The sequence below is a fragment of the Ostreococcus tauri genome, assembly GCF_000214015.3.
Source record: "Ostreococcus tauri WGS project CAID00000000 data, contig chromosome 05, whole genome shotgun sequence".
Taxonomy (NCBI): Eukaryota; Viridiplantae; Chlorophyta; class Mamiellophyceae; order Mamiellales; family Bathycoccaceae; genus Ostreococcus; species Ostreococcus tauri.
This window is the reverse complement of record NC_014430.2, coordinates 247475-273859: the sequence shown is the minus strand read 5'-3', so window position 1 is coordinate 273859 and position 26385 is coordinate 247475. Positions and strand designations below refer to the sequence as shown.

At 60.6% G+C, this 26385-nt stretch overlaps 15 protein-coding genes across 15 annotated transcripts; 8 read left to right on the top strand and 7 right to left on the bottom strand.

Annotated features, from left to right (window-relative positions):
* OT_ostta05g01760 (Citrate synthase active site) lies at positions 1–1309 on the top strand (the record flags this gene model as incomplete). The annotated part of the gene is made up of 1 exon (XM_003079226.2): positions 1–1309. A coding segment is annotated over one exon (1309 nt), but the record flags the coding sequence as incomplete, so codon positions are not given.
* Positions 1310–1414: 105 nt separating this feature from the next.
* OT_ostta05g01750 (unnamed product) lies at positions 1415–1780 on the bottom strand (the record flags this gene model as incomplete). Its single annotated transcript, XM_003079225.1, has 1 exon — positions 1415–1780. The coding sequence occupies one exon, from the start codon at positions 1778–1780 to the stop codon at positions 1415–1417; it is 366 nt and encodes a 121-aa protein (XP_003079273.1).
* Positions 1781–1825: 45 nt separating this feature from the next.
* OT_ostta05g01740 (HAD-superfamily hydrolase,subfamily IIIA) lies at positions 1826–2545 on the top strand (the record flags this gene model as incomplete). Its single annotated transcript, XM_003079224.2, has 1 exon — positions 1826–2545. The coding sequence occupies one exon, from the start codon at positions 1826–1828 to the stop codon at positions 2543–2545; it is 720 nt and encodes a 239-aa protein (XP_003079272.2).
* A 10-nt stretch (positions 2546–2555) lies between these two features.
* Positions 2556–3950, bottom strand: OT_ostta05g01730 (unnamed product; the record flags this gene model as incomplete). Its single annotated transcript, XM_022984224.1, has 2 exons — positions 2556–3736; positions 3866–3950. 2 exons carry the CDS (start codon positions 3948–3950, stop codon positions 2556–2558), a joined length of 1266 nt encoding a protein of 421 aa, XP_022838976.1.
* OT_ostta05g01720 (Domain of unknown function DUF2431) lies at positions 3941–4927 on the top strand (the record flags this gene model as incomplete). The annotated part of the gene is made up of 1 exon (XM_003079222.1): positions 3941–4927. The coding sequence occupies one exon, from the start codon at positions 3941–3943 to the stop codon at positions 4925–4927; it is 987 nt and encodes a 328-aa protein (XP_003079270.1).
* A 119-nt stretch (positions 4928–5046) lies between these two features.
* On the bottom strand, positions 5047–6711 carry OT_ostta05g01710 (Asparagine synthase, glutamine-hydrolyzing; the record flags this gene model as incomplete). The annotated part of the gene is made up of 1 exon (XM_003079221.1): positions 5047–6711. One exon carries the CDS (start codon positions 6709–6711, stop codon positions 5047–5049), a length of 1665 nt encoding a protein of 554 aa, XP_003079269.1.
* Positions 6712–7229: 518 nt separating this feature from the next.
* OT_ostta05g01700 (unnamed product) lies at positions 7230–7883 on the bottom strand (the record flags this gene model as incomplete). The annotated part of the gene is made up of 1 exon (XM_003079220.1): positions 7230–7883. The coding sequence occupies one exon, from the start codon at positions 7881–7883 to the stop codon at positions 7230–7232; it is 654 nt and encodes a 217-aa protein (XP_003079268.1).
* Positions 7884–8854: 971 nt separating this feature from the next.
* Positions 8855–13376, top strand: OT_ostta05g01690 (HECT; the record flags this gene model as incomplete). The annotated part of the gene is made up of 2 exons (XM_022984222.1): positions 8855–8904; positions 8957–13376. The coding sequence occupies 2 exons, from the start codon at positions 8855–8857 to the stop codon at positions 13374–13376; spliced, it is 4470 nt and encodes a 1489-aa protein (XP_022838975.1).
* A 254-nt stretch (positions 13377–13630) lies between these two features.
* On the top strand, positions 13631–15943 carry OT_ostta05g01680 (P-loop containing nucleoside triphosphate hydrolase; the record flags this gene model as incomplete). Its single annotated transcript, XM_022984221.1, has 1 exon — positions 13631–15943. One exon carries the CDS (start codon positions 13631–13633, stop codon positions 15941–15943), a length of 2313 nt encoding a protein of 770 aa, XP_022838974.1.
* A 78-nt stretch (positions 15944–16021) lies between these two features.
* OT_ostta05g01670 (Inorganic phosphate transporter Pho88) lies at positions 16022–16798 on the bottom strand (the record flags this gene model as incomplete). Its single annotated transcript, XM_003079218.1, has 1 exon — positions 16022–16798. The coding sequence occupies one exon, from the start codon at positions 16796–16798 to the stop codon at positions 16022–16024; it is 777 nt and encodes a 258-aa protein (XP_003079266.1).
* Positions 16799–17359: 561 nt separating this feature from the next.
* OT_ostta05g01660 (Nucleotide-binding, alpha-beta plait) lies at positions 17360–19450 on the top strand (the record flags this gene model as incomplete). Its single annotated transcript, XM_003079216.2, has 1 exon — positions 17360–19450. One exon carries the CDS (start codon positions 17360–17362, stop codon positions 19448–19450), a length of 2091 nt encoding a protein of 696 aa, XP_003079264.2.
* Positions 19451–19570: 120 nt separating this feature from the next.
* On the bottom strand, positions 19571–21475 carry OT_ostta05g01650 (Serine/threonine-protein kinase, active site; the record flags this gene model as incomplete). Its single annotated transcript, XM_003079215.1, has 1 exon — positions 19571–21475. The coding sequence occupies one exon, from the start codon at positions 21473–21475 to the stop codon at positions 19571–19573; it is 1905 nt and encodes a 634-aa protein (XP_003079263.1).
* Positions 21476–21854: 379 nt separating this feature from the next.
* Positions 21855–22820, top strand: OT_ostta05g01640 (Nucleotide-binding, alpha-beta plait; the record flags this gene model as incomplete). Its single annotated transcript, XM_022984220.1, has 3 exons — positions 21855–21936; positions 22091–22134; positions 22278–22820. 3 exons carry the CDS (start codon positions 21855–21857, stop codon positions 22818–22820), a joined length of 669 nt encoding a protein of 222 aa, XP_022838973.1.
* Positions 22821–23455: 635 nt separating this feature from the next.
* Positions 23456–24541, top strand: OT_ostta05g01630 (Triose-phosphate transporter domain; the record flags this gene model as incomplete). Its single annotated transcript, XM_022984219.1, has 1 exon — positions 23456–24541. One exon carries the CDS (start codon positions 23456–23458, stop codon positions 24539–24541), a length of 1086 nt encoding a protein of 361 aa, XP_022838972.1.
* A 516-nt stretch (positions 24542–25057) lies between these two features.
* On the bottom strand, positions 25058–26302 carry OT_ostta05g01620 (Major facilitator superfamily domain, general substrate transporter; the record flags this gene model as incomplete). Its single annotated transcript, XM_003079211.2, has 1 exon — positions 25058–26302. One exon carries the CDS (start codon positions 26300–26302, stop codon positions 25058–25060), a length of 1245 nt encoding a protein of 414 aa, XP_003079259.2.
* Positions 26303–26385: the final 83 nt, after the last annotated feature.

Below are 26385 nucleotides of genomic sequence, written 5' to 3'. Positions count from 1 at the left end.
GGGCGCGCTCAAGGCGCGGGTGCGAGAGGCGATCCCGGAGACGAACGCGCGGTTGAAGGCGATCCGAGCGGCGCACGGAGAGAAGCGCGTGGGCGAGGTCACGGTGGGGATGGTCATGGGAGGGATGCGAGGGATCACCGGGATGCTGTATGAGACGTCGTTGTTGGACGCGGAGGAGGGGATTCGGTTCCGTGGGCACACGATCCCGGACTTGCAGCGACGTCTTCCGAAGGCGACGGCGAACGGCGAGCCGCTGCCAGAGGGGATCATGTGGTTGATGCTCACGGGTGAGATTCCGAGCGATGCGGAGGTGAAAACGTTGAGCCAGGAGCTCGCTGCGCGAGCGGAGCTGCCTAAGGCGGTGCACGACGTGTTGGACGCGTTGCCGAAGAACACGCACCCGATGACGCAACTGAGCTGCGCGCTCATGGCCATGCAACCGGAGAGCAAGTTTGCAAAGGCTTATCAGGACGGCGTGCACAAGACGACGTTCTGGGAGTACGCGTTCGAGGACTCCATGGATATCATCGCCAGGCTTCCCGCCGTTTGCGCTGCTATTTACAGAAGAACGTTCAAGGATGGGAAGCTCATCGCCGCCGATAAAAACTTGGATTGGGCCGGCAACTTTGCGCACATGATGGGGCACGATTCGGAAGCCGTGAAGGAACTCATGCGTCTGTACATGACGATTCACGTCGATCACGAGGGAGGGAACGTCTCGGCGCACACCACGCATTTGGTCGGGAGCGCTTTGAGCGACCCCTACCTGTCTCTCGTCGCCGGCTTGAACGGTCTCGCCGGCCCGCTCCACGGCTTGGCGAATCAAGAGGTCTTGAAATGGTTGAACGAGACGCGTGAAAAGGTTGGTGACGACGCAACCAAGGAACAGCTCACTGAATTCGTATGGGACACCCTGAAAAGCGGTCGGGTCGTTCCCGGATACGGGCACGGCGTTCTTCGCAAGACGGATCCACGGTACACGTGCCAGCGCGAGTTCGCGCTCAAGCACCTGCCGAACGACCCGATGTTCAAGCTCGTCGGTAAGCTCTTCGAGGTCGTTCCCGACGTTCTGACGCAGACGGGTAAGGTCAAGAACCCATGGCCCAACGTGGACGCGCACTCGGGCGTGCTCCTTCAGTATTACGGCATTACGGAGGAAAACTTCTACACAGTCTTATTCGGCGCTTCGCGCGCGATCGGAGTCCTGAGTCAACTGATCCTCTCTCGAGCGTCTGGATATCCAATCGAACGCCCGAAATCCGTCACGTCGAAGTGGATCGAGGACAAGTTTGGTAAAGTCGAAGCGTGAGGAGTGCCTAGTCAACGTCGTCCTGTAAGCGTACATTTCACGTAAATATTACACCGGCGTCATCGCGCGTCATCGTCACCGTCGCCCTCGAAGCGATCAAATGAACTATCCCGAGCGCGCGAACGGGTTCTTATCAGCCTGCTGCGCCGCCCTGACATCCGCCGCCGTCGGCGACGCGCGCACCGTCCCGCTCGCCGCGCCCTCGATCTTCCCCCCCGACGCCCTTCCCCCCCCCGGTCCCTCTAAAACGTCCATCTCCGCGTACAACCGCGTCGCCACCTCTTCTTCCTGCAACATCGCCTCTTGCTGCGCCTTCCACGCGAGTTCGGCCTCGTGCTCGCTCAATTCATTACGCTCGGCTCGAAATCGTTCGAACGACGCCCCCCACTCCCCCGAGTGCGCGTCCTCGCTCGATCGTCGCCCGTCGGCGCACCGGGCGATGATGCTCGACGGTTTACACCCCTTGAACATCCCGCGCGGGGCGCTGCGGCGTGCGCGACGCGCGCGCGCGTCGAAATGACGTCGTCAATGCGCGTCGCGCCGCGCGCGTCCACGCCCTCGCGCGCGGCGCGAACGCGCGCGCGCGCGACGACGACGACGACGACGACGCGACGCCCGCCGCGCCTGGTGCTGCTCGATCGCGACGGCGTGATCAACGTCGACGTCGGGGCGCCGGGCGTGACGGACGTGAAGGACTTTCGTTTGGTGCGAAACGCGGCGCGGGCGATTCGCGCGCTGAACGACGCGAACGTTCGAACGTGCGTGTGCACGAATCAGACGGCGATCGGGAAGGGGTTGGTGGAGGCGTCGTACGTGACGGAGACGATTCACGGGGCGATGCGGGAGACGTTGGCGCGCGACGCGGGCGCGGAGTTGGGAACGATTTATTACGCGTGGAAGGCGCGAACGGAACCGTGCGGTCGAAGGAAGCCGGAACCTGGGATGTTGCTTGAAGCGCTGGAGGAGTGCGGGGTGGAGGCGGCGGACGCGGTGTTCGTTGGGGACACGGTCACGGACATGCAAGCGGCGGCGCGGGCGGGCGTAGGCCGCGCGCTAGTGTGTACCGGATATGGAGAAACCATGGGTGAGGCACTTCGCGCGCGCAATGTGTCGTTGCCACACACGATCGTTATGCGCGCGGACGACCCCACGATGTCGTTCCCGGACGAGTGCTTCCCGTTCGATGTGTACGAAGATTTGTATCACTTTGTTCGCTGCGCGTTTGCCGACGCGTAGTATTTCTAGCTTAGTCGTGTAGGTCGCACGTCAATCTGTACATCGTGCGATAGAGGCTGATGAGAATTTTGATCGATTTTCTCGCCGCTTGGACTTCGCAGTCGCGCGTTCCATCCCGCGCGGTCGCGAGCAAGTCGTTCTGCGCGCGCGTAATTTCGCGCAGCCGCTTCGAGTGCGTGGCGCCACGCTCCGAAGCTTTCCGATCGGCCCACTCTGATCTGGCTCGCAGTGCTCTTCCCAAGAGCTCGACGCCCGGTTCGATATCGTTCGCTCGCGTTTCGCCCGGCCACAAGCGCTCGTACGGATCGGTGTCGGGATCTCTGAGCAAAAGTGACTTGTCATCAACCTTTGTCAGCAGCTTTACGTCTCGCTCCAAACACTCGATGGCCGTCCTGAGCGTGCTGCTCCTCGTCAAGTTCATTCGAAGCATCGGGGCGTCTTCGAGAAACGAGCTCGAGAGTTCCATGAGCTTACGCGCGCTCGAGGCGTCGTGGTTCGCCCGTCTCAGCGCCGAGGAGAGCATGTCGTGTTCGAGCCACGTGTACTCGTCCACGGTCCTTCGCCTCTTTCGCGTAGCCCGCTCGCCGAACAGGATCTGACCCTTCAGACGCACAATCTTCGCTTGGACGGCGTCGTTCTTGACGCGATCGTCGCATCCCACGGGCGACGTCGTCGATCTCGCCAGCGTCGCGAATCCCAAACCGAGTCGCGAAGGCGCGGGCGTCTTGAATATCGACTCCGGCACGACTCGTTGCCCGCACTGCACCGAACTCAGCGTGAGTCTGCGTTCATCGTCCGCTGGCGTTCCGTTCTCATCGTCCGTCGGCGTCGAGTTCGAACGCTGTCGCATCGCCGCGTCGCCGTCGCCGGACCGCGCCCGCGTCTCCCGCTCCAGGCGCGCGCACTCCTCTCGCTTCGCCCGCACGCACCCTCGCACCCCATCCCGCGCCACCCCGATGGATATCTCCATCGCCATCTCCGCGTCCATCTCCCACGTGGGTTCGAGCGCCATCGACGCCCGCATCGCGTCACCCTCGATCCTCAACGCCCCGCACCGCGCGCAGCACCGCGTCCCCCCATCCCCGAGCGTCGTCAACCGATCGCATCCATCGCACGGCGCCACGCGCGCGCCGCACCTCGGGCACGACAACCCGATCGCGGTCCCGCATCCGCTCGCGATCTCTCCCAGCGCTGTCGTTCACGCGCGCGGTCGTCGTCAGTCATCGCGAACGCCAATTCCGGGCACCATTCGCGCCATCCCATCGCTCTTCTCGTCCCCGCCCGCCGCGTCGTCGCTCGCGCGCGTTCGCTCGCGCGCACGTCCATCGAGCGCGTCGTGCGCGCACGCCGCCGCGGCCCGGGGGCGCGCGCGGAGCCAATCGAGCGCGTTCGGCGATGCCGTCATTCACTCGGCGGGGTTCGGCATGGGGCGGCCCCGGGCCGGCGCGCGACGCCGCGAACGACGACGGGACGACGCGGTCGAGGAAACGCGCGGCGATCGCGTCGACGTCCGCGCCGCCGCTCTTCGTCGGCGTCGACGCGGTGACGTGCGCGCGAAATGGATGCGTGCCGTGCCGACGGATCGTCTTCGCGTGCGCGGGGGAGACGACGGCGGCGAACGCGCGGCCGGAGGCGTGCCCGCGATGGAACGCGACGGGCGTCGAGGGCGGCAAGCGCGTGGGGCTGTACGCGCGACGGCGCGGACGCGTGCTCACGGTTGGGGATGGGGATTTTACGTTTTCGGCGGCGCTCGCGCGGACGCTGGGAGGGAAGACGATCGCGGCGACGTCGTACGAGAGCGAGGCGTCGTTGATGGAGATATATGGGAAGACGTGTTTGGAAACGCTGCGGGGGTTGAAAGAGCGGGGGGTGGAGGTGGCGCACGGCGTCGACGCGAGCGAGCTGGCGAAGACGCTTCCGGAGCGATGTCGGAAGCTCGGACCGTTCGACGCGGTGGTGTGGAACTTTCCGTGCGTCGCGCGAGACGCGGATGGAACCGCGCAGGAGGCGGCGCTGCACGGGGTGGACGCGCGGAGCGCGGAGGAACTCGAGGCGAATAGAGCGCTCGTGGAGCGCTTTGTCGCCGGCGCCGCAGAGTTGCTCGCCGAGGACGGAGGGGAGATTCACATCACGCACAAGGTTGGGATGCAGGGCGATTGGAACATCGAGAAGGCGGCCGCTTCGGTCGGAGCGTCCGGTCTCGTTTGTGCGGGTGCGGTTGTTTTTGATCGAATGGCGTACCCGGGGTACCGTCCGCGGAAAGCACTTGTGGCGAAGAGCTTTCCCGTCACGGACGCTCGCACTTTCGTCTTCACGAACTCGACAAACGGGGAGTCGGTGACACTGCAGAGAAAGTCAAAGCACGTGATCAAAGTTTGTTGACGCGCGAGACGAGGTTGTTATTCGCGCGTGACCAGATTCTTCTCTGTCAAAAATATTCATAACAAAGCAACAACAATGATTTCATATACTCAAAACTCGCCTTTTTGACAACGTCACGCTCACGCGCCGCGCACGCCGGTGAGACCCTTCGCCAGCTGTTTGACATTCTTGACGCCAGCGCGAGTGTACTGATTGTTCTCCCAGGCAGCACCGCCAGCGCGACAACCACCTTCCCACACGTGGACGAACTTATCCATGCCGTGGTAGTACTTCTCGAAAATTCTTCTATAGTACATTTCCTCCTTGCTTTGAGGAGGGTTGATGGGGTAGATTTCCTCGGCCTTGGCGTAATCCTCGTCGGACACTTGTTCGTTGCAGAACGTTTGCAAATCATCCACCCAGTTGAGGCCGACGCCTTCGCACTGCATGGCCTTCGTGCGCCAAAGCACGGGATCTGGGATTTCGCCGTCGAACAGCGCGCGAAGAGCATGCTTCTCCGGTTTTTCTTCGCCTTCGATGGTCTTGTACTGCGGATCCACTTCCATGACGGCGTCGATGACGCGCGGATCCAAGAAGGGCACTCGAGCCTCCAAACTGTGCGCCATAGTCATGCGGTCAGCACGTTGGCAGTTGACGTTGTGTAGGTGTCCGAAAATTCTGCGCAGCTCATTATGCACGTGTTTCGAGCTCGGAGCATCGCGGAAATAGAGATATCCAGCGAAAAGCTCATCAGAGCCTTCGCCAGTGAGCACAACCTTCACGTGTTGAGACGTGAGCTTAGCCAAGAAATAGTTGGGGATGGCGGAACGAATGAGCTCCGGTTCGTATGTTTCGAGGTGGTAGATGACGTTCTCGATGTTTGCGCACGCCTCCTCGGAGGTGAAGAGGTACTCGTGGTGCTTCGTTCCCAAGAACTCGGACATCATGCGAGCCGCGGTTACATCCGGAGAACCTTCTTGACCAACGGTAAAAGAGAGGTACTCCTGGCCACTCTTTTCCAAGAAGGGCTTGAGCACCGTCGACACGACAGCTGAATCCAACCCGCCGGAGAGGAGGAGTCCAATCGGTACGTCGGCCATGGTTTGGTCCAAGATGGCCTCCTCTAGGATGGCGCGGACGTGGGACGTGTCCTTCGTGCCGACGGCGTCATCAAAGTCCCATGCCGGGTTGTACCACTTCACGAAGCCGTCTTTCGGGGTCCAGTAGTAGCCGGCCGGGAATTCTTCGATGCGCTCGCACTTTTGATCGCAGATGGCCTTGAGCTCGGACGCAAACCACATGACACCGTTTTCACCGTAGCCAACGTACAACGGCTTGATACCAGCGTGATCACGAGCAGCGATCATATGATCGCCATCGTCACCGATCACGACGAAGCCGAAGATCCCATTGAGCTCCTTGACAAAGTCGCATCCAAGATGCTTATACAGCTGAAGCAACACCTCGGAGTCGCTCCCCGTCTTTGCAGCCGTCAAACCGTACTTGGCCTGGAGCTTACGGAAGTTATAAATTTCCCCGTTCGCGCACACGGCGTACGTCTTCGCGCCGTCTTCGTACACGATCGGCTGCTTCCCGCCCTCCGGATCCATGATCGCCAGCCGTTCGTGCGCGAGACCGTATCGCTTTGAGCCGAAGTACCCGGACCCGTCTGGCCCTCGCGTGCGCATGCGCGCGCTGAGCTCTCGCATGAGCTCCTCTCGCCCGCTCTCGAGAGCGGCGTTCGGGTCGTACATCGCGAGCACGGAGCACATTTGCGCCCCGCGAGCGCCCTGAGAGCGAAACATCGTCGCGAAGCCGTCAGTATCGTCGCTTCAAGTGATCCGTGTCGACAACCCGAGTTCGGGGGACTCTCCGTCGACGCACCTCGCGCTCGAGCCCAGCTTTGGCGCGAACGAGCGCGCCGTTCGCGACGACGTCTCGGGAACCCCTGATTGCGAGCGCGCGTCCGGTGACGGAGGAGCGGAGCGACGCGGAAGGGGCGCGTTTGGCACGATCGTCGCCGGAACGGCGGCGAAGCGTCGCGACGTTAACGAGCGCGGCGTTGGCGCGCATTATGCGTGCGTGCGAGACAGAGGAGAAACAACCGGCGTGCGGAGGCGGCGCTCGCGCGTCGACGCGCGGCGAGCAGTGCGGTCGACCGGGAGCGAGTGGGGAATCGGGAGCGCGAGTGACAGGGCGGCCGAAACGCGGACGGCGTAGGTGACGATCGACCGCGCGTGGGCGGCGCGAACGACGGAACGATAAAGACACAAATCGGATGGTTTCATAGGTTTGGCAATCAAATCACGAAGACGCGCGGGCGTTAGTCTTGGTCCTCGAACGGGCTCGGGTCCTCGGAGACGTCCGCGGCGGACGTCCCGGCCACGCCCTGGGCCGGCGCCGGGGGATCCGGCGGTGCGATGTTCATCAATTTCAGCATGTTCATCGCCCGCTTTTGCGCCTCGACGCGCTCCTCGGCGAGCTTCTCGAGCTTGGCGACCTGGTCGTCCCACTTCGCCTCTCTCGCCCTGGCGAGCTCGAGCTCGAACGACATCTCTTGCACCTGCAAGTTTTCGATAAAACTCTTCAGACACTCCGCCATGTCGTACGACGTGATCCCGTCGTTATACGCCTCCTCGAGTCTATCCACCAGCTTCCTCTCCTCGCGCACGTCGAACCCCATCATGTCGTCCATCGCTCGCTGCGCCGGCGACGCCCCGACGGTCAACAACGCCTGCGTCATCACCTGAATGATGCTCTGCATCACCGCCAGCGTCTCTTCGCTCTCTCCTCTCTTCTTACTCTCGCTAAACACCAGATACCCCGCGCCCAGAACCCCACTCGTGAGCTCCCCCGCGTTCGCGCTCGCCTTGACGTTCTCCACGAGTCCCTCCCACGACGCCGCGGCGCACACTTTATGAAACGTCTTCACGTCATCATCCGTGGGCTCGCTCGAGATCCCCCCCCGCGACGCCATCGCGGGGCGTCGACCGCGGCGCCGCGTCGACCGCGCGCGCGCGTCGCTTCGACGCACGACCACGCGTTCGCGTCGTCCGAGCCCGACCCGCATGCGCCGGCGCCGCGCGATGGGGGCACCGACATCGCCGACGCGCGTGGTCTTTTAGACCCTAGATGTTTTAGGGACGACGAGACGCTTCTTCAGGGACGATGAGACGCTTCGTAGGGACGATGAGACGCTTCGTATGGACGATGAGACGCTTCTTCAGGGAAAAAGAGACGCTTCGTAGGGACGATGAGACGCTTCTTAAGGAAAATGAGACTCTTTGTCGGGAACACGCGGTCGTCTCTGACGATGCCTCTCTCGCGTGCGCCGTCCCGTGCCGAATGTCCGAGCACGACGATCCCTCGACGACCCCGTGTGCGCACACATCGCGCGCACATCCCCAGAGTACGACGACGGCGACGCGCGCGTGATGTGGGATTTTTTCATAAACACACCCGCGACGTCGTACTCGGACGCGATCGACGCCGTCGCGATATCGAGGGTGAGACGATAAAGCGCGACCGGCGTCCTCGCCGACGGTTGCGCCCGACGCGCGCGCGCGAGTTCGCGCGTCGCGGGCGCGGCGACGGCGACGACGCGGGCGCGACGACGACGTGGGGTGCAAAAGAATATTGTGACCGCGCGGGGGGGGGCGCGGGGGCGGGCGCGGTGGAGAGGGACGCGGGGGTGGGGATCTGCGAACGCGCGGTGTCGGACGCGCGACGAGGGCGAGGGACGATGGGCGGTCGGAAGCGCGCGGAGACGGCGACGGGGAGGGGCGGAGCGGATGATGAGCGACCGGCGAGTAGTCGGCGACGGATCGCGGGCGAGGGGGGGGGGGAGACGGCGCCGAGGAGTTGTTGAAGGTGCGGCGAGGCGGAGCCACGCGCGGGGACGCGACGACGCGGCGTCTCGGGACGGAGTTCGTGCGACGCGCGCGGTCGATGCGGAGGTTTCGCGGACTCGAACGTTCGTTGAGATGTCGTGATTCGATGCGATCGCGGAAGGAGGAGAGAGACTGACGATCGAGCGACGCGAGCGCAGAGAATCGCCGAGTTGGCGCCCGGCGCCAGGGAAGCGGTGTTGAGTAGGTTGTTCGCGGAGTACTCGGGCTCGCCTGCGAACTCGCCGAGTCCGGGGAGGGTGCTCGACGCGATCGCGCCGGTGAGTGATGAGTCGGATCGAGCGGGGAAAACGTGGGATTGGCGCACAGATGCGTCGGAGTGGGAGCTAAAGTCTCTGACCACGGCGCTGGGTTTGCCGAGCGTGGGATCGCGCCTGGAGCTCGTGGCGGCGGTGCAGAAGCAGTTGAATGATTTAGCGGAGCCGGCCGAACAGCTCAGCGTGTCACTGAATAAGTTGGCGAGAATCATGAATAATAACGAGCGGACGCCGGCGCTGCGACTGGGGAGTGGTGACGATATCAGGTTAGCACGGGCGAAGGTGCTCACACTGATGGAGCTCGCGAGGGCGCAAGCCCAGCGAGTTCTAGATGTGGACCCGTTCAAGGCGATGCAGAGCCGCGAGCTCGGGCCGTGTGTGTTGGATTTAGCGTATCTTTACATGGATTTCGTACATGCGGCGTTCGACACGATGATGCCCTTGCTGCGCGCCGAGGCTGTCGGCGCTCTCGAGGCGGGAACGCACATGACGCAGCAGCTCAACCGCTGTATGTTTCTCATATTCAAAGTCATCGGCACGTCCACGAACGAGGGTAATCTGTATGATCCACGAAGAGCGGGGCGCTTTTTGATTGAACTGGGCAAACTCCGTCGAGCTTGGCGGATGAACTGTGGCTTCATTCAGAGTTTGAACGACAACTTCGAAGAAATCGTCAAGGGCTTGGACAACTCGATGGACGGTGATGATTCCGATGGTAATACCGGCGCCATCGACCCGGATCACATCATTCAGTTAACGCCGCTTGCTCTGACGGAGCTGCACGAGAGCTACCACGGTCCGCCGACGCACACATTGAGCACGTCAAGAGATGATACTAATTCAGGCTCGCCGGCGTCGTGGTCTGCTGTTTGGCAAGCGGTGAGTGGTGCGAGTTCACCGGCGAGGCACATCGTTCGTGATGCGTCAACAGGTGATGTGGATCAAGTCGTGCATATTCGTGACACCGACATGAGGGAGGTGAGAATGAGCGGTAGCGACGCTCCTCGCGGTTCGGATGGCGACGAAGGGACGTTTGATGACGCTGTTCCGCTGAACAACGCACTGGAAGCTTTTGATCAGGAGCGTCGACGCGACAACGTGAATGCGTCGTCGTCGTTAGCGAACTTTGCGCTGCGGGCGCGTCGTTTTGAAATGCTGCCCTTTCGACGAATGATGAACGCAAGTCACGATGCTCCCGGAACATTCGTGCCGTCAGCGTCCGCTACTGAGATTAGTCTTAGTCAGCTTCCGGGAGGGATCCCAGGAGTGGGTAATTCGGTTGCGAACCAAGTGGAGGAAGATATTCGTCCCACTCACTTGATGGAATGGATGCATCAGTCTAACCTGGATGCTCCGGCTGTTCGGGCGGCTGGAACTGATGATTCCGACATGGCGGCTGATCCTGCGGAGGCGCGCATGCACGCGTATCGTCTTGCATCCAGCACCCGAGTGCATGCCCGTCTGACTTTCACGGAGCGCGGTCACCCCGTGCGTGTGCCAGCGACGAGCGCTATCGCGCAGCCTGTGAGTCAAGCTCGTTTACGTGAGGCCACTAGCATCACGCGTCTCGTCACGAACCTTTCAACTCGACTTCGCTCGGTGTCGACGCCTTTACTCGACACTGGCAAGAGCAAGACGAAATCACCGAACACCATCAAGTTATTTGAACACATCGCGCGGTGGGAGTTACTCGGGTACTCTAACTCGAAGGAACTGTCACAGCTCGGATGCAGCAAACCGGTTCTTCTGTGCGAACGTCTCGCCAAGCAGTCCGCGATGGACGGTCGTTGGTGCGCCGTGTTGGGTCGTGCGCTGACTGTTCATTGCATGCCTATGCAGATATGCATCATGAATGGCCTTGTGAGCGAAGTCAATGGCGAGTTTCACGCACTGAATGCCCCTGCCTCCATGTTTTGTACCGCCGTGACGGTGGTCTTGCGCATGGTTCTGCAAGCGTATCTCGAGGGAGGTCAAGTTCCGAAGTTGCGTGCTGAGAATTGGTGGAAGACTTTGGCTCATCTTGGTGACGTGCTCATCTGTTGGGGCACAGGGGCGAATGGTATAAGTGCAACGTTTCCAAACAATGGTAACGCAGGTCGTCATGAGATGAGTGACGTGGTTTCACAAGCTATTCTTGCCGGGCTCTCCATGGAAGACAGCGAGTTCCCTCAGTACACTTTCGGCAAGCTGTTTGCGCTTGTGGCGCCGCAGCTTCTGCACGATTTGGCTGACGCTAACGTATCGCCAACGGTGGTTGATTCCGTAAGTGGGCTGTGTTTCATGTTTGCGCGCATCATATGCGACGCGGCTAAGGACGATGGTCGCTGGGTTGAGTCAATTGAGGTTTCACAAGCTACGCTTCCCGCTCAGCTGCGAAAAAGTCTCGCTGAGACTGCCGCATGGGCCAAGCAAGTCAGATCGACTGTTGAGAACGCTGGAACAGCGTGTGAAGGATACATGAACAAGACAGTGTACACTCCTAGCGACGAGCCCGTTGTTTCTGGCATGGAATTCCTTTCGAGAGCGAATGCGCGTAAGGGCGTTCGGCTCGGGGTACTCCTCGCTCTTTGTGCAGCCATCTCACAAGTCTCTGGCAAAAGAGTCAAGTCCAGCTCAAGTGTGGTTGTTCCGATAGATGACGAGGTCGAGGTGAAACAAGAAGACAAATGCCGAGAAAAGACGACGAAAACGACGAGAAGAATCACTCGCTCAGAGAATGTCGTGGATCTTGATCCTGTTGTTGCCGCTCTGAACGACTGTGTGAGCTCTCTCGCGTGCATCGCCACACCAATGGCCATATTAGGATGGGCGTTTGACGGCGGGAATAAAGGCATTCGAGGAGGATTGAACTTGTTAGGAAATTCGCGTTGGTTGAGCGAAACGCAAGGTGAATTTCCCGTGTACAGCCCGGTGCAGCAAATTGTTGACATGACTCAACTGCTTTTACACTGCTTTGCTGAGCTGCGACCGAGTGGTACGTCGGCATCCAACGCTGTGAACGCGTTGCTTACCGATCCGAAATGGCACAAGACGTTTTCAATGTTCCAAGCGGTTTCACCGAATATGTTCTATTTCGGAAGCTCTCTTGATTTGATCGGAGCGTCCGCGGATGTGTTCCCGCACGCGTTCAAAATATCCCGTCTCAGGAAAGATCTCAAACGCCATGCCGCTGAATTTCAGAATGCATCTTCCATCTCGATGGTTTTAGATCGAGCTTCACCGTGTCATTCCGCTTGGCGAGCGATCAATTCTTTATGTCGTCGAGCTCTCGTCGGAAGATCGTTGAACGCGTCGTTTGAAGGCGAAGACGGCCTGGGAGATGGCGTCAACCGCGAAGCACTACAAATCCTGGTCGACACTCTCGCTCGCGGCGCGCCGAACAAGCCAGGCGAGGCTGTTTTGTGCGACATGCCGTCCTATGGGCAAGGAACGAGCGGTTTTTTGACGCTTCGGCCCGACGCACCTCTTCCTGCGGCTATGTTTTTTGGCAAGGTGATTGGTCTGATCATCTCAAGTAACGTCAACGTCGTCCTGCCCTTGGCACCGTGGATTTGGAGCGCGCTCCTCGGTAAGAGGGGGACGTTATCACAACTTGCGGCCGTGGACGAAGAATTCGGTCGTACTCTAATGACGCTCAACACGCATTCCATCTCCCACCAGTCGAACAAGTGGGTGGCTATGTCTGAGTTGAATTTTGTGCGCACTGTGCGTTTGCCAAACGGAGCATTGTCCGAATTTGAGCTTGTGCCCGGAGGACGAGACATCGCTGTCACCGACGCCAATCGCAAGCAGTTCGTTCAAACGTACGCGTGGAGTTCGATGGAAATGGTGAATGGTGAGAGTATTGAGACGGTGGCGCAAGCCGCTCGAAAGGGCGTGTGTGACGTCATTCCCGCCGAGTTGTTGTCTTCTCTGTCGCCCGTCGATCTCGAACGTATGGTCTGCGGTCTGCCAAAGATCTCGATCGAATCGTGGAGGAAAGCAACAATATATGAACCCAAAGTGGCGAGCCCTGAAGAAGAGCGACGCGTCGAGTGGTTCTGGCAAGCCATTGAAAGTTTTTCATCCTCCGATCAAGCGTTACTGTTGCACTTTTGGGCGGCGTATACGCATCTTCCGCACAGCGGATTCGAAGGTCTCAACTTCAAGGTTCGATTCGATGATAAACTATCCACGGATCACCTCCCGATGGCTCAGACGTGCTTCTTGACGCTCCGAATTCCCAAATACGTGAGCGCCGAGCAGTTTTCGATGCGACTCCTGCACGCAGTGCGCACCGGATCGAGCGGTTTCGGCTTCGCCTGAGCCCGTACCAACAGTAGTACCAAGACACATCACGGTACATGTTTGTTTTTTACATGTTTTTTTCATTCTTTTACCACCACCAGTCACCGTGCACGCTCGTCTACGAACGTTTCTCTTTCTCACGCGCGTCCGCTGTTCGAATCTCTGCGTCGACAGCTCCGCCACGCGCACGCCCACCGTCCACACACGCCGTCGCGGTGTCCTTAGCGCCACCGCGACGTCGCATCATCCGAGCGACAAACGTCTCGAACGCCATGACCGACCAACCGCTCACGCTCGCGCAGCAGTTCGAGCGCTACGTCTCGCACAAACACGCTGAAGAGTTGACGACGATTGTCCTCGCGAGCGATCCTCGAGCGCCGTACGCGATCGATCTCGATGCCATGGAGCTCTTCGCTACGATTCCGATGTTCGGTAACGCGTTCCTACATCGACCACTGTCGATGCTGCCGGCGATGGAGGACGCGATGCGGTCGGCGCAGGAGGAAATCGTTCGAACGGAGTGCGGGCGGGCGGAGCGCGGAGACGGAGACGCGATGGAGCGGGCAAAGCGGATGACGGTGAAGGAGATCGTTCGCGCGCGCGTGGATGCGCATAGGTTCTGCGAGACGTTTCCAGAGCTCGCGCCCGGGATCGGGAGCGTGCGGACGCGGCACGTAAATAAGTTGTGGTGCGTCGAGGGCGTGGCGGTGAGAGTCGGTTCGGCGAAATCGTTGGAGGCGGAAAACGTGTTTGAGTGCGTGAAGTGCGGGCACCAGTTTTTGATCCCAGTGAACGTCGAGGAGGGTAGTGGAGGGGAGCCTCCGCCCGCGTGTCCTCGAACGAAGCCGTGCAAGGGGAAGTCTTTTCGAGCGGTTCCAGTTCCGCCCACGCGAAGGATGATACGCGATTATCAAGAGGTTCGCATTCAGGAGCCGGTGGGAGGACCGGCGGGTGGAAGCGCGCGTGCGGCGCCGCGTGCGCTCCTCGTTGTCTTAGAGGATGATCTAGTTGACAAAGTACGAGCGGGTGATGACGTGAAGATGTCCATAGTCGTTCGAAGGAGATGGCACAAGTGCTCTCGCGAGCAGAGATGTGAGGTCGAGCTCGTGGGTCACTGCGTCAGTCTGCACGTCGCTCAAAAGCAAAAGACGATCGAACGAGTCGTCGACGAGGAGGCAAAATCGGGTTTTGAGTCATTCTGGCGTGAGCACGCGGCAAGGCCGTTTTACGCGCGAGACATGATCTTACGAGCGATGTGTCCTCAGCTCTTCGGAATGGCGATGCCGAAACTCGCGCTCATGTTGGCACTCATTGGAGGCGTTCCTCGTCGTGACTCGAGTGGAGGACGCGTGCGCGGGGAATCTCACATTCTACTTATCGGCGATCCCGGCATGGGCAAGTCGCAGCTGTTGAAGTACGCCGCAGCGGTGGCTCCGAGGGCCATTTTGACAACGGGGATGGGCTCGAGCTCGGCGGGACTCACCGTAGCGGCGACAAAGGAGTCAGGGGAGTGGGCTTTAGAGGCCGGTGCTTTGGTGTTAGCTGATGGCGGTGTGTGTTGCATAGATGAGTTCGATTCGATCAGAGAGGCGGAGCGGGCGACGATTCACGAGGCGATGGAGCAGCAGACGCTCAGTGTGGCCAAGGCTGGTATGGTGACGACTCTTCGCACGCGAACGACAGTCATTGGCGCCACAAATCCCAAGGGTGGACAATTTGATATGGGGTCTAGCGTCGCGGTGAACACGGGTTTAGCTCCACCATTGTTGAGTCGCTTCGATTGTCTGATAGTTCTCAGGGATGATCGAAAACCTTCATGGGACAGAGAAGTGAGCGCGCACATTTTGGAATCGCACTCTCGACTGGGCATCATCGAAGACGATTTGCCGCCCGCAACGCAAAGCTCCGCTGGACGTGCACGCTCGTCTCTTTCATCCGCTGGGGGTCTTCCCGGAAGCTCCCAGCTTTCGGATGGCGCGAGATGGGGTCGCGCACTCGCTAAATGGGGCGCCGATCCCGAGGTTCCTGCGACTCCAGCCGCGGAGAAGGAGATTCCTTCGTACGTGACGGAAAAGCGAAGGCATATACAGGACGCGAGTCTAGCCGCGTGGCCCTTCGAACGACTTCGAAGTTACATCGCTCACGTGAAGAGTACGCTTCAACCCCAGCTCACAAAGGAGGCCGAACGCTTGCTCACGGCGTACTACCAGGCGCAGAGGCGACTGGAAGGGCGCAGCGTCGCCAGAACGACGATTCGCATGCTCGAATCGCTAATCCGTCTCACGCAAGCTCACGCGCGATTAATGCAGAGAGACACGGCAAACAGACTCGATGCAACGGTCGCGGTATGTTTGGTGGAGATGTCCATGCTCTCACTCGTGCCGTTCATCCAGCTGCCGCCATCAAACGCCGGGTTTGAAGACGATCCCGACGCGAGCATTCGCGGCGTCGAGGCGCGGCTTCTTCGGCGACTCGACGAAGAGCTGGGAACGGATTGGCGAGAAGGTTCAGGCAGTAAGCGGCAGCGTCAAGATGACGACGATGTGGACGAGGAGGAAAACGATTTCAGACGAGGAAATGTTTAATGAATGATGTAACAGAAGCGACGCTTCGACAATGAATTGCAACTTGTTCTCTAAGGAGTCTGATGCGATTTTAACCACTCACTTCTTTTTCGGGTTTAGCTTCGAACCCTTGCTTACATTCTTCTCCAAACGCTTTGTATCAGCCTCACGTTTCTTTTTCGATTCCGGCGACATGGCCTCGGCAATCGCGGCGAACGGACTCTGCTGCTTCACTGCCTGGAAAGGCCGCTTTAACGCCGGATTATGCTTCTCATCGCGCCCGAGCATGTGCATCTGCCATAGATTCCCATCCCAAAGGTTCAAAGGAAGCATGATCGACTGTAACAGCAGCGGCGGGCCGACCTTGAACCCGAAGTGCATCCCACAAGCCATGACGCCGCTCATGATGATTCCCGCGAGCACCTTTCTGAACTCTTGAACGTCGTGTTCGTACAGCGTCACCTTCTCCGCCTTCTCAACCCCGGTCTGCATGTCCTTTACCTTAACCTCCACCTGATCTTCATCAAGCTTCTTTTTACGCCTCTTCATCGTCAACCACAACGCCGCCAACGCGAGCGACAGCACCGTCATGGAGAAGACGAAGCCCATGCGAATCTTCATCACGTGCTCCGGGTTCTTAAAATCAATCCCGAGTCTCTTACTCCCCATCAGCAACACCGGGGAGATGAACATCTTCGGCGACAACATCGGCTGCTGCGGCGCCGCCGCCGTCGCCGCCGTCGCGTCCTCGGTCGTCGTCTTCACCGCCGTCCCCGCGCCGCCCTCGATCGTCTTCTCTCGCCCATTCTTCCCCGCGTCCGCCGCCGCGCGCGCGCGCCCATCGCTCGCGTTCGAGATCTCTTCAACCTTCGCCATCGCTCCGACCGCGCGCGCCCGCGTCGGCGTCGACGTGTGCGCCACGCGCGCGGTCGCGCGATCGCACGCCCGGTCGACACATCGCATCGATCGTCTCCCGGACCCTCGTCCACGGCGGTCGCCGTGACGTGGACGACGCCCGCGCGCGCGATCGCACACGGGCTTCACGGACGCTCGACTACGGGCGCGCACGCGACGCGCGGTGGGATAAACGTCGCGTGGATGCAAAAAATATCATAAAAAGTGCGTCGCCGCGAACGGGCACGCGGACGAGTGCGCACTCGTGTGTACCCCCCCCCGATCGCGCGACACCGCGTCGCGACGGGCGTCGCCGCGACCGGCGACGCCGCGACCGGCGACGGCATCGAGCGACGCGGTGTCGCGCGACGGCACGCGCGCGGGCGCGACGACACGCGCGCGGGTTCGGGAGTTTTATTCGCGTCGATCGCGCGCGGTCGGGGCGGTGCGCGGCGGTCGCGCGCGAGCGGTGGGTGGATAATCGCGTGATCCGCGGTCGCGCGCGTCCCGACGCGTCGGTGCCGCGATCGTACGCGTGGGGCGATGCCGGCGACGATTCCCACGGCGAAAACGCGCGAGAAGCATCGAGTGGGGGAGGGTGCGGATGGTTTAAACGCCTCGGGTGAGCGAGGGATGGACGAGGACGCGCGTGCGCGGGGGGGGAAGGTGGTTGGACAGCGAAGAGGCGATGATGACTCGGCACGGTGGATGTCCAAGCTCGACGACGAAAGAGCGATCTTGGGAGTCGAGGACGTGGAGATGCGACGTTCGAGGGCGTCGGCGAGTGGAGAGATGGATGCGTTAGAGTCGGAGTTGGAGCGATCGGCGAGGATATCGACCACGTCAAGCGCGGCGGAGGAGGGACTTTGGGAGGAGAAGCCCGGGAAGTTGGTGCCGGCGGGTAAAGGCGCGGAGTCGTCGGGCGATCGACGTGGGAACGTGAGCGGGATGCGATCTGGAATGCGAGCAGTCGCTACGGGAAATAATGCGGGAGATGTGAAGCGTGGCGAGAACGTGCGCCGCGGCGCCGTCGCGGAAGCATTGGCGCGTGACGCTCCGCGGCAGCCAGCTGGCCCGCCGCCGCCGCGAAACCTTCCGTCGACGCTCATGGGGACGGAGCATCAGCTCTCGCAAGCGCATCAGCAGTACATGATGAACATGCAAATGTCCGCCATGCATCAGGGACAGATGGGTGCACCGATTCAGCCAGAATCGCCCATGTCGCCCATGTCAATGCCGGCAGTGTGGACCAACGACGATCCGTCTCGGACGGTTTATCTCGTTCTGGTCGACGCGTCCATGAACGACCAGATGTTGTGGTCGATCGCCTCGCAGTTCGGAGATATTCGTTCAATCGCGAACGAGCTGCGACGAACGATGAACACCGTGTTCGTGTCTTACTACGATATTCGAGCCGCCGAGCTCGCAAAGTTGACGCTACAAATGTCCACGCACATATTCCACATGGTGGCCTACTCCGGGGCGTGTGATTGGATCCCTGGGATGGAGAACCAAGGCCGCTTCCTGGCGTACGATATCGGCACGGCCGAAGAAGAGCGCGACGCGGAGTTTCGAGCGTTGTTGGATTCGTTTGGTGAGGTCAAGCGGTTGATGACGCCAAGGGGCCACGAAAATCATAGATTCATAGAGTACTTTGACGTGAGGCACGCGCACACGGCGGTGACAGAACTGCAGCAGAGCGGGTTCAGGAGTAAGCCCCTTTCAGTGGACTTTCACTCGCAGTCTTACGCTGCGGACTTCCACCAGCAACACGCGTTCTCTCCGCCCTCGCCGTCCTCCATACATCAGTACATGGGGCAGGCCGCGATGATGGCAAACATGTACTGGCCATACGGCGGTCCGGTCACGACGATGCCCATGGTTGGCGCGCAAGGGTATGGTGGTTATCAAGGATGGTCGCCGGATCAGCAGCACTACGGTTACCCTGTACAGAGTGCGAGTGGCCACGGTTACCCTGTACAAAGTGCGAGTGGCCACGGCGGGCATCGCTCGCCCCGTTCAAGCGGCGAGTATTCGCGATCGCCGCGAACGAGTGAAAGTATGGGCCGATCTAGATCGAGTCACAATAGTACTTTAGAGGCGTTTCAGAGGACGAATCCGGAAGAGTTCATCTTCAGTATGGAAGAAGCGAACGAGGCGGGGACGAAGGATAATCCAGAGCACGGAAGGACCACGCTCATGATTCGCAACATCCCGAACAAGTACAATCAAGCTATGCTGTTGGATCTCCTCAATCGATCTTACGAGAACCAGTACGACTTCTTCTACTTGCCCATAGACTTCAAAAACAAATGCAACTTGGGCTACGCTTTTGTGAACTTCAAGTGCGCCAAGACGACGGCGGCATTTTATAAGGAGTTCCACAAGCAGCGCTGGGAAGAATTCAACTCCCGGAAAGTGTGCGAGATCACTTACGCTCGGGTCCAAGGCAAGGAGGCCATGGTTGAGCACTTCAAGAACAGTCGATTTCCGTGTGAGAACGAAGAGTTCTTGCCGCTGGTCTTCGATACCGACGGGAACAAAACTAGCTACCATACTTTAGGACACACCGTACATGGAGCGACTGGAAGGTTTCCAGACACGGCGAGCGAGAACGTAACCGACAGTGTTTAAGAGTTTACAGCGTGGAAAAAACTCTCGTGAGACGAACACAAGCGAAAAGCCAAACGCAGCGGCAATAATAAGATGGCTCTACAACAACTTAATAATTGTAACGCAAGAGGTTTACGTAATTCACAGACGACGAAGCTCCTTCCGCCATGACGAGATCTCGTCATCCGACCGTTTAAGCTCTTCGCGAAGGATCGTTCTGACTTTATCCCACGCAGCAAGCTGAGCCTCCACCTCCGTGCGCTCTATTTTCTTCGTCATCCTCTTCACTTCCCGTCCCTTCGCATCGACGGCCAAAGCGGCGAATGGATCGGTCCTAGATCTTCGCTTCAGATCGTTGAACTTCTTTGTGAGCTCCTGCAACGCCTCGATATCGGCAACCATCGACTCCGCCATTTCCGGCGTATACTCCGCGTTCAATATATGCGGGAAAATCATGTTGACTACGTTTTTGCCCAACATGTCCGCGTCGAGTGTCCCCGGTTCGCCCAGCCAAGACTCGGGATCGATATCCGTTAGTCTGATTCTATTCTCCTCGGTTCGCGTCAAGAGTAGCTCACCCGCTTTTCTGTCTCTTTCGCTCGACGTGGGTGCATTTGCATCAGCGACCACGACTTTATCGACCTCAGCCTCCTTTTGCACGAAGCTAGCTGATTCTGCCAGCATCGCAGGCCAGGCGTCTGATGACTCCGCCAATGACTCGGACGACGACTCGGTAGACGACTCCGAGGCCGATTCCGGCTTGGCTTTCTCTGCGTCGCCCGCGACGGCGCGAGCCTCCTCTTCGATGACGTTTTGCGTGTCTTTTTCAACTGAGGACCCTTCGAGCAATGCCGCAACCTCTCGACCGCGCGTACTAGCGAGGCGACACACGTGGTCGAACGAACCAGTCGAGTCCCACCGACGCATCATGCTCTCCAACGTCTGCGAAACTCGAGCTGCTGATGGACGATCCGCCGGGATAGTTTCGAACATCAACTTCAACAGCGCTTTTAAAGCAATCGACGTGGTTTCTTTTGGGATGAGACGCGAACCGTTGTCGACGACCTCCTCGATGATTCGCGCCCGCGTGGGCGAGCCTTCGTTCATCCAGGGGATTCGCCACTCCAAACACTCCCACATCACGACGCCGAGCGCGTACACGTCTGATTTATCACCTCCGAAACCCGCCAGATCTTCGCCGACCATCGGTGGACTGAGCATCTCGGGTGCCATCCAGAGCATTGTCCCGACCGGCTGCCATCCTTTACCCAGCCCGAGCGCGCGCTCGATCGTTCCTCGTTTTGGCCGTCGCGGCATTTTGCTCACCGGAGCCGCGCTTCCAAAATCGCACAACTTTGCCTGTATGCGACCTAGCTCATCCGACCACGTGAGTAAAATGTTCGACGTCTTTATGTCTCTGTGCGCAAATCCAGCGGTGTGGAGATACGTCAGGGCGTCCGCGATGTCCCTCACAAGGGTGGGAAAATCGAGCAGAGGCATGTCGTCGGGTATCATCGCGACCTCGCCGCCGTCGAAACGGCTCGCCTTGATTTCTTTCGCTCTCAGCGCGTTCCACAGGTTACCGCTCGTACAAAATTCCGTCACCATGTACGGTTGTGGGCTGTCGTCGTAAAAGTGCGCCTTGACGATCCCCGGATGACTCACCCTCGTCAACAGCTTGGCCTCGCGCTCAAAGTCTCGCCGCGTGCTCACCGTGTTCGCCGCGGCGCTCAAAACCTTCACCGCGTGCACCGTCCCAGCCCCACCCCGCCACGCATCGTCTCCATCCCCACCCCCCACGCTCGTCGCCTTGTACACCACCGCGAACGCGCCCTGATCGACGCGTTCGCCGAGCGTCAACCCGCGCGCGCGAAGCGCCCGCGCGATCCCCCCCTCATCCACGTCAACCACCTCCGACGCCGCCACCCCCCCCCCCCGCGACGCCGCCACTCCCCCCCTAGTACCCCCCCCGCGCCGCGCCCATCGACGCCCGACCCACGCGCGCGTCGACGCCGCGTCCGCGCCGCGCCGCGCGCCCGCCTCCATCGTCCACCGTCGCGCCCGCCCCCGTCGCGCTCACGCCCCGGACGCGCGCCACACGACGCCTCGCCCACGTCCGAGACGCCCGCGCGCGCGCGACGCGACGCGCGCGCGCGGACGTCGAGACGCGTCGCGTCCGAGCGCGCGGCGATGAATGCGTCGCACGCGCGCGCGCGCGTTCGGGACACCCTAAACCCTAAACCCTATCATCGACGCACCCAAAAATGCCCACGGTCGGTCGCCCCCTCGAGCACCCCGCGCGAGATCCCTTCGATGTGTCCACGTGATGGCGTGCGCACGTCTTCAATACGCGCGTCCGTCGCGTCGACGAGGATATCCCACGCGAGGCGTCGTCGCGCGGCACTCGCGCGCGCGTCGAGCGACGATGGGCGACGCCGCGACGGCGAGCGACGCCGCCGCGGGGTCGAAGATCTTCGTCGGTGGACTCGATCGAACCGTGGATGAGGGTGCGTTCGACGCGCGGGCGATCGCGACGTGGGGGGGGGGGACCACGGTCGATCCATCGCGTGCGACGCCGGATGCGCGGGCGCGTCGCCGGAGATGATGATCTTGGTGTGCGCGCGGACTGACGACGCGAACGATGGGTTTGACGACGCGCAGGCGTGGTGCGGAATTTTTTCTCGCAGTTTGGCCCGGTGGTCGAGGTGCGTGCGCGTCGCGCGCGACGGCGCGCGCGGCGACGGTCGCGTCGTGGGCGTAGGGTTTTCGGGATGCGACGGAAGATTCTCGAGTCACGAGTCGACGATTGCGCGGCGACTGACCGCGAGGCGCGCGCGTTCGGGGACAGGTGCTCGTCATGCGAGACCCGCATAACCATCAAAGCCGCGGCTTTGGATTCATCACGTTCCAACGGGACGACAGCGCGAAGGCGGTTTTGCAAAACCGGTACCACGACATGCTCGGGAAGCGCGTCGAGGTGAAGAGCGCGGTGCCGCGCGGACAGGCGCCGCCGCCGCAACGCGGACCGCCGAGGAGCTCTCAAGGGTACGGTTACGGCCAGCCTAGAGGCGGTGCCGGTGCTCCAGGTGGACCGGGATACGGCTACGCCGGTGGTCAACAATACGGTGCCCCACAGGCTGCCGGTGCGCCGGGATCCTACGACGGTGCGAACCCGTGGGGAGTGAACGCTCTCAGCGGCGACGCCGCCGGCGGTCAAAAGCCGGGCTACGGTTACGCCGGCGACGGCCCCACGGGCGCCTCCGGCGCCGCCAACGCACCGAGCCATGGCTGGACCGAGCACACCGCGCCTGAAGGGTACGTGTACTATTACAACAGCAGAACCGGCGTGAGCCAGTGGGAACGTCCCATGGAGCTCGACTTCCCGAAGTGACCCCCAAGGGTGCCTTGAGAGGTGTTGGTTTGAGGTCCGAGAGCAGTCGATCGCGCCAATGGCGAGCGGCGAGCGGCGAGCGTCCAATTCGACGCTCATCGTTCGTCCACGATGGACGCTTTCGGTACCGTATAACGAAGATCTAGCCGAAGATAGATCTAGCGAGTAGGCTCACGCTTAGCCAGCGTCGAGTTAGGCCCCGTAGCGCACATAGTACACGGTGCACACGAGTGGCGACCGACAAGCGACGCTCGCTCGGACTACACCACCGTTCGAGCGCGTCCACCGGAAACCATCTCTTGTTCAAGTTTCTAGAGAATGACTATAGAATTTACAGCACGTTTTGATCGCCGTCCCATCCGCCCCGCCCCGCCCTCTCGACGCTGACAGGGTGTCCCACCGTTCACTTTTTCATCGTGACGCTCGAACGTCACGCGCACTTCACCGCGCGCGTATTCGCGGCCAACGCGCGGCGCACGCAGTGCACTGCGACACGCGCGATGTTCACCCTGGCCCAGCCGCGCTGCGCGCACACCGCACGCGCGCCGCGCGCGGTCTTGACGACGTCGCGCGCTCGACGGTTGGACGCCCGCTCGATTCGACCCCCCCTCGCTCGCCGCGTCGCGGCGCGAGCGATGCCGGAAGACGCTCGAGAGATGGACGGTAAGAGACGCGCGGATGTCTCGGCGAAGTCTGTGAGCGGTGAAGCGGACGCGGTGTCGGCGGAGGGAGGTAATATTCTCGCCGCGCGCGCAGAGGCGTTGGCGCTGACGGCGCTCGAGTGGGGGCGCGCGGCCTGGCCCACGTTCACGCTCGTGGCCTCGTTCGGGGGGTGGTACTACTTCTCTATCGCGTTTAACATCTATCAGAAGGCTCTGCTGAAGGCGGTGCCGATGCCGTGGACGGTGACGGCGTTGGAGCTGTTGATTGGGAGCGCGCTCGTGGCGGCCACCTGGGGGGTCCGTCTCAAGCGGGCGCCCGAGTGCACGTCAGACATGATCAAGGCGGTCGGTGTTCTCGGTACGGTGCACTTTCTCGGGAACGCGCTGACGAATGTGTCGCTCGGCAAGGTGGCGGTGTCGTTCACGCACACTGTCAAGGCGCTCGAACCGGTCTTCTCTGTCGGCTTATCCGCAGCGTTTCTGGGGGCCATCCCGAGCCTGGCACTGTGCGCGTCGCTCATCCCCATCATCGCCGGTGTCATGATCGCCAGCGCGACCGAGGTGAGCTTTAATATGGCTGGATTTCTGTCTGCCATGGGGTCGAACCTCACGTTTCAATCCCGTAACGTACTGAGCAAGATGTTCATGAAAGGTGACGAGATGAAGAAGCTCGACTACTACAATCTTCTCGGAGTGCTCACGATCGCCTCAACGGTGATCGCGATCCCGGTCGCCCTGGCGACGGAGTTTTCGAAGATGACGCTCGCGAATGTCACCGCGGGTGGGATGCCGATTCAAACCGTTGGGTTCAACCTCGTCATGGCAGCTCTCTGTTTCCAACTGTATCAACAGCTCTCATTCAGCGTGCTCGAGCGAGTCAACCCGGTGACGCACTCCGTTGGTAACTCTCTCAAGCGCGTCATCGTTATCGCGGCGTCGGTGCTCATTTTCCGCAATCCGGTGAGCGCGACGAACATCGGCGGCACCGCGCTGGCTATCTTTGGCGTCATCCTCTACGGCCAAGTCAAGCAACGTGAGGGTGCCAAGAAGTCGGCTTAGAAGTCAGTCGTCTCCGGCCGCCGTCTCCCTGTCTGTCCTTTTACTTTACCATTTCTTCACGCACTGGAAGGTGGCGCGTGACGATGTTCGCATTCGGCCGAACCGTCGCGCGAGCTGTACTCTACCCGCACCGCATGTGGCTTCCATAATACTGTTGTCTTGTGGTGAAAATGCCTTCTCGCATTGTGCCAAGCTTTCCCCACGTCTCGCGTCTCCACAACTACCCGCCCTCGCTCACCGCCCGCCCGTGTCGTTCGCGCTGCGACGCTTCCACACGTAACCATCCTTAAAGCCGTTACACGTCGCGAACAGAGCTCTGGGGCGCCCGCGAACGCGTCACCGAGTGAAGAAGATGTTGCCAAGCTGCAACCCATGGTGATGAAGGCGTTGAAGAAGCGCTATTCGTTACGCGAAGACGATGATCGAAGCGAACGACACTCGGTATATTAGTGCCTAACAATGTCGAAATTATATTTATGATTACTAATTGATGCGAGATGTGACGTCAGCCGGCGATCAGTCGAAAAGTTGCTCCGCGGTGGCGTAACGCGCGTACAGGAGCGCGCCGCCAACGCAAAAGTACGCGGGCGTCCTGAACGCGGCCTCCCAAGGACTTGGCGCGGTGTCGAGCATTAAGCCGGTGAGCCAAGGGCCGATCATCCCTGCCATGGCACCGCAACCGTTGCTCATGCCCATGAGCACGCCGGCGAGACGCGGGGCGATGTCCATGTGGTTCACAGCGTATCCGGCGCGCGAAATCGCGAGCGCGCCGAGAGCGAAGGAGCTCACGAGCGCGGCGGACAAGATGTTCGAACACTTTGGTAGCACCCAGAGTGCGATCGCGCCGACGGTGAAACCGACGCCGTTGAGAGCTTTTCGAACGTACGTCCTCGAGTACTGCTTCGATCCCATGAACTTATCCGCCAAAATCCCACCCAGGTTCGAGCACGTGCCCATGACCAGGTACGGGATCATTTTCAGCAACGTGTACGAACCGGCGTCTAAACCAAGTTTTTGTTCGTAAAAGGTTGGCATCCACGACATCAATATGAAGAAGGCATAGTGAAACGTAAAGTTGTTAAGCATAATCACCAACACCGCCGGCGAGGACATTAAATTACCCCACGGCGTCCCCCGCGCCCGTCGCACCCCGGTCGCCCCAGGGAGTACCCCCTCCTCCACTGCTACAGCCCTCGTCAGCTTCCCGTCCTCGTTTACCGCGTTCCAAACCAATAGCCACACGAACGCCGCGCACCCGGTCGCCGTCGTCGCCAAACGCGCGCCGCCGATTTCCATCGCCATCGGCACCACCACCATCGCGAACGCGCTCCCAAAGTACATTCCGCTCGTCATAAAGCTCACAGCTCGGTTCCTTTCCTCCAACGGAACCGCTCTCGCTAGCATTGAGTGCATCGACGGAAACACCGTCCCCATCGCGCACCCGACCGCGAACCGACACGTCCACATCGCCCACGTCTTCCCTCCGTCGCTCGGCGTGAGCGCGCTGAACACACCCCAGAACGCGAACGCTATTTTGAGCACGCGATCGCCGCCGTATTTCGTCGCAAGGGCTCCGCCCGGGACCTGCGTTGCGGCGTAGCCATTATAAAACGCTGAGTGCACCGACCCTTGGATAGTTTTAGGGATCCAAGCGTCGCGCGCGAGGGCGGTGTAGACGATGGGAAAGCCCACGCGGTCGAGATAACACGCGAAGGCGGCGGCGAAGGTGAGGATGACGAGGTAGGGGGGTGGCCGAGTCATGGTTTGAAGATATGCCGAGCGAGGCGGCTAGTTCAAGCGACGCGGCGACGAAATCGGTGGGCTAAGACGTGTGATGACGCTGC